The sequence below is a fragment of the Ambystoma mexicanum genome, chromosome 8, assembly GCF_040938575.1.
Source record: "Ambystoma mexicanum isolate Mex_15411 chromosome 8, UKY_AmexF1_1, whole genome shotgun sequence".
In the NCBI taxonomy this organism is placed as follows: Eukaryota; Metazoa; Chordata; class Amphibia; order Caudata; family Ambystomatidae; genus Ambystoma; species Ambystoma mexicanum.
In genome coordinates, this window is record NC_090929.1 from 1,247,082,310 (window position 1) to 1,247,092,255 (window position 9,946).

The 9,946-nt window shown below is 49.3% G+C and overlaps 1 protein-coding gene across 1 annotated transcript; it reads right to left on the minus strand.

Annotated features, from left to right (window-relative positions):
• Positions 1 to 561: 561 nt before the first annotated feature.
• On the minus strand, positions 562 to 5,786 carry CYP26A1 (cytochrome P450 family 26 subfamily A member 1). The gene is made up of 7 exons (XM_069611361.1): positions 5,242 to 5,786; positions 4,809 to 5,033; positions 3,917 to 4,204; positions 3,214 to 3,360; positions 2,786 to 2,920; positions 1,888 to 2,046; positions 562 to 1,166 (listed from the first exon to the last, which is right to left on the minus strand). The coding sequence occupies exons 1-7, from the start codon at positions 5,428 to 5,430 to the stop codon at positions 825 to 827; spliced, it is 1,485 nt and encodes a 494-aa protein (XP_069467462.1). The 5' UTR covers positions 5,431 to 5,786; the 3' UTR covers positions 562 to 824.
• Between the last annotated feature and the right edge of the window lie 4,160 nt (positions 5,787 to 9,946).

Here is a 9,946-nt window from a genome sequence, read left to right on the forward strand (position 1 = left end):
GCATTACCCTTCTCCATTGTATCTACAGGGTAACTCATTCCCTGTTGGTCCGTCATTGGTCACTCCATTTTGCTCTTCCTTCATGCCTCCCGTTTGCCTTGCCTGGCCGACTAGGGTTTGGAACCCCCTGGCGAGGAACAATACCCACTTTCCAAACAAGTCAAGGCGTTCTGAGATAACTGTGGGTGTGATTGATTATGTGTTGAAACTTTGCACCATAAAACAAATGTGACTACTGTTGCGTTGGGGACAGGTGTTTCGAGAGAAAGGTTTGCAGATTTTAGAAAGCTGACACCAAGGGGTACTCAATTAGTACAGTCCCATAGTCTACTTCAGTGTTGAGGGTTCTGCAAGTGTACTCCTTCGCACAAAGGTTTGTTCCATTGAATAGTTATGGTTTAGGCGTAACGTGCAGCCGGGTTTAAACCGGCCCACATGGAAATCTGGTTGGAGGCCAGAAAGGCAGTGGGAACTTTTGCTGGCTACATTCACCTCCAGGGACGCACGCACCTTTGTTCCACGCAATCGGACATTTGAAAAAAGTGCAAGCTTCGGCCGAAATTCTTAAAATAGAAAAACTTTTATTTCTACAGAAATAAATGGGATTATGGCTCAAACAGACCCATAATGTTAGTGCTTGGAAACGCAGAGACAAGAGTTTACAAAAATATTGCATCTGCTTTATAAATAACTATGACTTTATACATTTACAAGTTAAATACAGAATAGGTAAAATTACCACATATACATATGTTACTATAAAAAGATATATACAGACGGGCAATTGCTATGGGTGTTGGGTTTACGTGTAGCCCTGGCAGCGCCTACATTATCCCGTTGAAACGTATAAATTTGGCGGGGAGATTGTCCACGGGGTACACAGTGGGCCCAGTCTTCATGGTGGGGGCCCCGTTGAGGAGATGCCAGTCGCACGTCCGTGCCAGCTCCACGATGAAGATCTTCAGGAGGAGCTTGGCGAACTCCTTGCCCACACAGCTCCTCAGGCCGCCCCCGAAGGGAATGAAGTTGAAGCGGGCGTGGTCCTCCGGGTGGGAGGACATGAACCTGTCCGGATTGAACTCCTCCTTGTCTGTGTAGACGTCGGCCACGTCGTGGGTGTCGCCGATGCTGTAGATGACATTCCAGCCTTTGGGAATCTGATATCCCTGTAAGGAAAAAACAGGTATGGTTATTTATTAAAGAACGTCATGCTGGCGGATGCACGAGGCCATGGCTCGAACCCGTGACCTGCAGGTAGAGCAGTTATCCATCAGCAGCAAGTGCTCAACTCGCGGGGCTACCAGACCAGCTGCATAAACAAACTACCTCGATCTCACAAGGAGTATATGTAATGAAGGCATGTTGTCTGCTGAATCACGACACATGGGCTGAAGCGGTAACTTACACGTTTACCCGGCAATGACCCCCATAAAGCGCTATACGGCCCTTCTCTGTATGTCTGGCAGATGGCAAGCCGAGGCCGATAAGGTCATCGGGTTGCTCATTAACCGGAGTAGGTGTGCGACGACATCGCGCATGTGACTCGCGGCCGCCAGTAATTCGGGCCTCTCTGCAGAGTGCCCAGTGCTCGGTGAACCTGCAGGCACAGCAGCGGCGGTAGGAGCGTGCTGCGATTATGCTGCAAGAACGGGGCGTGCTCTGAGATCAGGTGCATATGGCGATTACAGCGTCGGGCTCCACAAAAGAAGTTTAGGGTGCCGGTAACATGTGGTCTGAAAGGTTAAGCCCCCCAGCTAAAGAGCGCAATAGATTCTGCCCTTCATTCACAGTGCCACAAGATCGCGCCAGTGGCATAGATCCAAGCTCTAGAATGCATTCCCGGGGATCTCTCTAGACAGAGTAAAGGCGGGGTCGCTGCTCACTTACATTCAACTCGAAGGTTTTGAGCGCCACGCGGAACCCCCCAGGCACGGGCGGGCTGAGCCGCAGAGTCTCCTTAATGACGCAGGCCGTGTACTTGAGTTGCTCCAGGGCTTCCACGGACAGCGGCTTGTTCTCCTGGCTGCTGCTGCTGGACAATAAATCCTGGAGGGGGAGAGAAGGGCACAAGACGTGAAACGACAGCCACAGGTCGCAGGTGAACGCGCCCGCCCCGCCACACTACCGCGAGCCAGTGCTGCTGGCGAGGGGGCGTGCCCCGACCCTTCCCCGGCATTGCGGCTCCTCCAAAGACAGCGGCCTGTCTGCAAATGCGCCTGGCTCCAAGAACAGGTATGCTAGCACTATACAATACGCGGTATTCTGAATACCACCGACTTTAAGAAATGCCACCTAAACTCAGAATGGTTTGGCATGACATATAAAAAAAATGTTAAGAGCATGGGTTGTAGGAATGACCCCATGCAGTACCATTCCGTGTACCCATCGGGTACATATTACAATGTGAACCTGTGTCATACGGCGAGGTTTTACTGTCCCCGTGACCTTACATTAGAGGTAGGTCCCGGTGAGAAGAAAAAAATATATACATATTGCATGTCCTTTCGGCCCTGTACATTCTATTGTTATTATATGTGGCTGCATCACAACAGAATGTACTACTCAACCAGCACTACGTGTGTACGAGTGAGGCTGCAGAACGAAATGTACCCAAATACACATGGAAAACGAAGAAACAGGATCTACAGAAAAGATGGCTGGACCCCTTCTCCCCCAGTACACTGCTTTCAAATCACCGTGCACATCCCCATGCGAAAAATTATACTCTGCGTGAGCTCTCCGTAAAATATGGATATATGCAAAAGGCATTCACAATGTATCGTACCTTGATTTGAAGTTCCTTTCTGACTTTGTGCAGCACGTCAACGTGCAGCGCCAAGAAAGTCATAAGCGAGGTGGCGGCGCTGGCTGTGGTCTCGTGGCCTCCAAAGAGGAGCTCGGTGGCAGACTCCTTCAGCTCCTAGTGGGGGTTGGAGAGAGAGCAGGGGGTAGTCAGTACGCACATACAAATGAGGACACGGTCAGTGGGCTTGGTATCTAGAAAAGGGCCATGCTGTGAGCAGCTGCAGGGTCGCGGCGCCTTCAGGCAAACAGCCGCTCAAAGGTTCCTAAGAGCAACCGTGCCATCATTCCTGGGCTCCACGTGGGCACGTGTGCAATAAAAACGCGCAAGTGGAAGAAGCTCGTGCTACCATACATTATGTCGATACAACTGCGTTTGTAATACATGCTGCACTCTATACGGCAAATTACCTGCATGTTCAGTTGCTCGCCATTCTTCTGCGTGTGCTCGATGAGTAATTGCAGCGCGTCCTTGTACTGCGTGTTGGAGTCCTTGGCCATTTTCGCCTTAATGTTCTCTTCGATTTTAGAGTGGATGACATTTCTAGCCTTCAGCCCCTGGTTGGAGGACGCACATTTTTAAAACGCAGCATTTCAAAATTCTAAAACAGACTTGTAATTTCAATTTCCCTATGAGCCCGGGACCTACAATTCCCAGCCTTCACAGTAAGGTTGAAGTTTTTTTTAAAGGAAAAGTATGCTCATTGTGTACAATCTAGGTATGCTGCGAGTGCTGCATAAATAGCTGGCACTTAACACCCAGTATAACTCCCTCCACTCCAGTGTTTATTGATCAGAAATGTTACCAGTTTTCAGTGGGTTGGTAACCTGTATGGAATAGGGATTTTCAGACATACAGATTCCACTGAAAGGCCTCAGTTATGTCCCAGTCACATGCCCGATTTCCTGAAGGGATACAGCAGCGAATCTGACATGTTACTGACTCTGACCCAGCCCCACTGGCTTAACAGAGAATCCAACCCAATTGATATAACATGATACAGTCGATCTATGACCCAACCCTGGAGCCTTTCCAAAGCAGGGGGCCCATATTTCGAGGCCCAGGGGCAACTGCTTCTTCCTTCCCTCGCAACAGGGTTCACGAGAGCCTTACCCGGTAAAGGCCGCAGAAAGGCACATCGATGGGCAGCGAAAAGAGGTTGCGGGTCATTTCCTCGAAGGCTTCCACTAGCTGCTGTTCAGTCTCTGGGTCGGTCTGGTGCGGCTCGAAGCCCAGCAAGATCCTCATGGCGATGCGGAACATGAGGCGCTTCACCTCAGGGTAGACCAGCACGCACGATGCGCCCCTTGCAAGCCACTGGGCTATCGAGCCGCGCACCTCTTCCTCGATCACAGGGATGTAGTGCTGCAGCGCCTCCCGAGAAAACGCCTGCATGATAACCTGCGAGAAAAGTGGAGTGGGTGAGACGCGTGGAATGGTACAATAGAGTGTGAGCAGTCAGAATCACACATGGCGCGCCACAAGAAGGCGGTGACGCGGTGAGCATGGAATGGGGGCTCTGCAAGGGATGCTGCAATGTGAACAATGAGGGAAGGACTACGCGCATCAGCCGGATGGCCAGCTACCTGCAGGAAGACGGAGCAAATTGGGTAGTCGCACTGCACGCTCCCAAGTGCGGTGAAGCTTCCCCGACTCTGCAAAACGACACCCATCTGGAGTAGCTGGGGAGAAGAACCCCTGGGTCCACTTTATAAATATATACCCATCTCGAGGAACTTGGAAATGATTTCACCGAACGGGCAAAACACACAGAAATAAATATATACAATACAAATCGGATGTAAACACTAGAGCAGGAATCTGCCAGAAGATGGCGCCGAAGCTCTATTTTTAGTTTACATACTCAACAGGTGACTACGGAGTTTGAGAGTTACCAATGTTTCGAGATAAAGTAAGTAAGGCGACTACGGTCCTTGCAGTTTCGACCGTCATTTGTGCTAGTTAATATTTTAAGGAGCGTGCACGTGTACAGTTACGAACTCACCCTTTTGCGGTTCTTGTGTAGGGAGTCGTGCAGGTTGGACAGGCAGCCGGCCCCCAAGATGGTCCGCACCGAGGCGGGCCAGTGCACAGACACGAGCCTGTGTTCCCCCAGCAGGATCTGCTTCACGTTCTCCGCGCCCATCACACGCACCGTGGGTCTGCCGAACAGGTGCGTCTTGTAAATAAACCCGTACTTCCTACGTTTCATCTGTAGGAATTTTCGTCTCTGAATAAAGAAAAAACATGCACACAACAGGTTATAATCACAAACAAAGTTGTTAAACGAATACATTGATGCCAAACCTCCAACGAGGTGACAATTGAAAGAAAAATAGTCACCGAAATAAAACTGGGCATACCTATACCTTAACACCGTTAAAGAATATCAGCACAGTAAGAAGTCAAATGTGGACAGAGGGCGTATAGGGGCCTACCTGTAGCACCAATTGCAGGGTCTCCCCGAAGAACGGGAGCCCCATGGTTCCCGGGGGCAGCGGGCACCGGGAGAGGCGGTCCCGGGTGCTCACGCAGTACAGGTCCCATAGCTTCACTGCGGCCAAGAAGAGCAGCAACGGCAGTATCAAGGTGCACAGCGCACTGGCGAGCAGGGTGGAGAAGCCCATGGCACAGCTACTCCCTCTGCCCGGGGGCGCCCCACAGTAGCCGCGGCAGCAGTCGCCACCGGCACAGCGCGTTCCTCGGACACTGCACACTACCTGCAGCGTTGTCAGCAACTAGGCTGGCTCCACCACAACTCTCGCCCTGCTGCAGGTCTCTTCCCCGGTGACCCCTACCCTACCAGCACCCTCTCTTTGCAGTATCTCGTGTGTGGACCGCGCCACTATTAGCACTTTCTCTTTGTACTCGCGCTCCTGCAGCCCTGTTAGCACTATTTCCCTGCCTGCAGATCTCTCTCCTAGCAAGCTCTCTACCCACGCAGCTCTCCTTTTCTGAGGAGCCCACTGTCCTAGTGTAAACTGGGAAGCATTGCCTCTCCTCCTTTTATACATTTCCCCAAGCCTAGCCCCCTTTTTTTTTTTTTTTTACCTTGGTCAGATAAATTAGTTCACACAAAGTTCATCTTTAATTGCAGATTGCAGCCAGCCGTGGCTCCTCCCCCGCAGGACGCTGCCCAAATCCTTTAACCATTTGGAGTCCACCTCCAGCGCCGCACACAATCGTCGGATTTCACTGTGAAAAGGTGTTAATTCCCGCAGCACAATGGGGCGTAGAGTGGCTTTGTCGCCCTGCTCGGGGGCCTGCTTAATAAGGGGGGGAGGGGGTGACCTTCTCCTTACAACTGTAAGGCCGGTTTACAAAAAATAACAATTTGCCCTTGCAAAATGCTATAGATTGTATTCACCTGGAAGCAACTATGTGACCATGAAACCGTGAAAGTATTTAGGCATCTTGATAATTGGAAAAGCAAGCCTGCCCGAGATGGGGGCGCACAGGATCTTTTAACTCAATATCGTGCGGATCGCCTTCACTTCAAGCAATGTATGCAGCTTTGCCAGACGTCAATATCATACACGTTAACTGTCATTATTAAACGAGAACGTGTTTGTTATATAGCGCTTTCTGCTACAGTGGCACTTTTATCAATGTCTCCCGTGCTGCTGCAAATCCCTCTCTTGGGTGTGGTCTGATTTTGGGCTCGGTCAAATACATGGTAACACTCTGGAATACCTAAAACGAAGACTTTTTTTAAAATCATTTGGGCATGAATAATGCATTTGTCAATTGATTGACATGGGCGAAAGATGAACATGTTCGCTTAAAAATTGAAAATCTACCTCCCGTACGTGGAGTCGCCAAATGATGGCCGGTACTCTGCCAACTCTGCCGGGGGTTGCAGCATGTCCGCAGTGCTAGTTACATTAGCCCCTGATGGGCAATCCGTGCAAGAGCTTGTTGATGGGATCGGGGCATTTGAACACAAAATGATGTACCGTTCGTTTGCAGAGAGCTTCTAAGCGCGTTGATGCCTACCCCGGGGCCAGCCCTCCTCCCTTCAGTACGGCAGGCACATTATGTCATCAGGAGCGCGGCGCCTTCAATGAGCCAATCCTGTCGCGGAGCGCTGCCCCGAAGTTCACCCCACAGCTCCAGCTTGTATTTACGTCTAGGCATCAAGAGGAATAAGAGGCAAATCCGTAAACTTATGATACTGCGCTAATCGCAGGGTCACCCGCGGGTCAGCCAGGGAAAGCAGGCGGAATCAGAAGGTAAATACTGGGCCCTCCCACCCAGCGCTTTTCATAGACACTTTCTGAATAAACGGCAGCTCCTCCGCTTGGAGGCATTTGTGAAGTGCTGTGTACCGTGAGCGCCCGATGGGCATCGCCCATGCCATGTTGGGCGCCGAGATCGTGAGCAAGTACCGTCTGTGTCGTGGAGCACTCGCAGCAACTCCACCTGTATCACTATGGGACTCCAGCCAGCGTCCTAGCCGGCATGAAGGGCCCCCAGCCTGTGTCCTCATGTAGAGACCCCAGACAGTAGGCAGTGTATCACCGAGGCCCCCACGGGAGCCCCGAGTAACTACAGCCTGCTCGCTGGGGGGCCACAGACAGTGCCATTTGTTATAGAGGGCTCTGAGACACTATTTCCTCTGTAAGGGATGGCTCAAGCCAGTACCTTGAGTGTCGTGTAGCGATCACAGCCATCACCAACTGTGTTACGAAGGGCTCTGTGCCATGAAGGGCCCCCAGCCAGTGCCCTCTGTGCCATGGAGGGTCACCAAGCAGTAGCCAGTTTATCACAGAGGGCCCCCAGGCAATACCGTCTCTTTCATGAGGGTCCGGAGCAGGGTTGGACTGGGGCATACAGTTGTCTCGGGCACTGATGAAAAAGTGTCCCATAGTTGCAAATGCCAATTCATTCTTTTTGTGACAGAGGTGAGTTTTTAAAAAAATAAAATGTAGTGCAAATTGTGCATTTTAAAGAACATGTATTTCAATAACACTTTTCAAAACTACTAGCCACGTGGTAAAGTAACATCAAACTGGCCCACATGGGCCAAAAAGGTGGCCTACTTTGACCAAAAAAAACGGGCCCACACTAGTATTTGGTTCGGGCATTGCCCTATAGGGCAGTCCGAGCCCGAGTCACTACAGCCTGTGCCATGGAGAGGCCACATCCAATTTCAGTTGCCGGTCAAGTGGCACAACGAGTAGAGCGCTCGCTTCGACATCCGTGCAGAGCCCGTTAACGCCGGCGGGGCCAAACTCAGCCTTTCATCTTTCCGAGGTCGATAAATGAGCACCACACACCGTGGGTAATATTAAGCCGCGCTCAGATACCTGAGGGTTCGTAGCACTATATAAATGCCTAATTATTATTATTATAGAATGCAGGGGACAGTATTATGTAGAGGAGTGAGCTGGCGGCGCACTGCGTCTCCTACCTCGCAGCAGTGCTTTGTTCCCTGCGCCATGTTAACCGTGGCACAGGATTTGTACTGCAGCCATAGCTGGCACGGGCGGGGGAGCAGTAGCCATTGGAAATGTGCTGGTGGTGGTCAGGCGTAGCTCTGTATGGAGCAACGCAACGTCGTCTTCTTGTTGGGATTACTTCTCAAGGGTGGGTGCCGGCGATTTCCATCTGGATAGATGATGTTTGCCTTAGTCACCCTTGTCAGTCACACAACTCTGCCAAAGCTACTCCCACTTCTCAGTGTCCCTAACATAATGGAGGAACCTGCACTGCTTATCCTCGGACCCCGTTTTAAGGTGAAGCATGTCAACTATACTCTTCACTGCCACCCCAGTGCTACTCACCCTGGCTATTAGTAATTCCCTCTGCAAACTGAACTTTTCGCATCCTATCATATAGTGATCCACAGTTTCTGGACTTCTGCATGCCTCACAATTCACAGAAGTTACTTTATGAAGTATGCAGGAGACAAAGTAAGTAATAAACTTCTTTATTTACTTTGATATCAGCCGGCGTCGCACACAGTGTCCTTCTCATCCACCCCGTCTCTCCTAACCGTCCTCTATCGAATGTTCCCTTACACCCCCAACATTCTACAAGCCTTTGAGCCGCGCGCAGGCGATGATCAAGATAACATCAGAATTTACATGAAATACTACATCATCCCCCCCTTACAAAATTGAGTAAAAGAACATTTCTACCTTATAAAAATGTAACCACATGTGTGCTAGGTATAATAAATAAAGATTTCACAACACAACACATTTATGCAAAAAAAAAAAACTGCATCAATTAATACATTTAAAAGATTAACACCATATAGAACTCCTTTACCAACAATTGTATACTGAAATTACTTAGCTCTGCATCACAATCTCTGGACCAAAATGGTAACCTCTTTTCCCTCGAACTACGCACATTCCTATTATCAAAAGCTACCACAGCTTGTTGAGTGTTAACATCTTCAACTTGTATCAACACATTACCGTTCATAATCACATTTTCTAATCCATTTTGAATATGATCATCACCAAACAAATCTCTTCTCTCGAATCTAACCTGTTTCATTCTTTCATTCTCACCTTCCCACATCCATTTACTAACCCTGTCCAAATTCCATACTGATCCTCCCGCAACTCTAACTGCTCTCTTGAACACTTGTAACACCTTGACAGGGCTGCTGTATTTAGAGTCACCTTTCTTAACATTCCGTCCAAGCTTGATTCGCACAAAATCTCCCAGTGATATCCTCAACTTAAACTTTTCAGAAGACCTAATCTTTCCTGGATATACTCTACTCCTAATTAAGTTTTCGTCAGAGTTACGTAATCCTGTGTTTACACTTCTCCTTCTATTAACCCAAACAGGATTAAGCAAAGTATTTGGAGCCCTTCCCCTCATTAATTCAAAAGGAGAAACCTTCATTCCTCTTTTAACAGACATCCTGGTGCTCCACACTCTCTCCTTAAGGACCTCGTCTACCGGCATGTTGTTACTTAAAGCTAACTCCACTGCCTCTACAATTACACTGTTATATCTCTCCACCAACCCATTGGTTTGTGGGTGATACAATGATGAAAATCTCCATTCAATACCTACTCTCTTGGCAAATTCTTTCATTTCTCCACTTCTGAACTGGACCCCATTATCACTCATTATTAATTTGGGAAATCCTCCCCTTCTGCAAATTTGCATTATGAA

Bases quoted from the DNA above. Each gene is read 5' to 3' on its own strand.
- CYP26A1 (XM_069611361.1), bottom strand. From the start codon at position 5,430: ATGGGCTTCTCCACCCTGCTCGCCAGTGCGCTGTGCACCTTGATACTG. The intron at 3,361-3,916 runs GTAAGGCTCTCG...TCCTCCAACCAG, and splicing joins CTTTCTGCGGCCTTTACCGG to GGGCTGAAGGCTAGAAATGT. The intron at 2,047-2,785 runs GTACGATACATT...CTCCCCCTCCAG, and splicing joins GAAAGGAACTTCAAATCAAG to GATTTATTGTCCAGCAGCAG.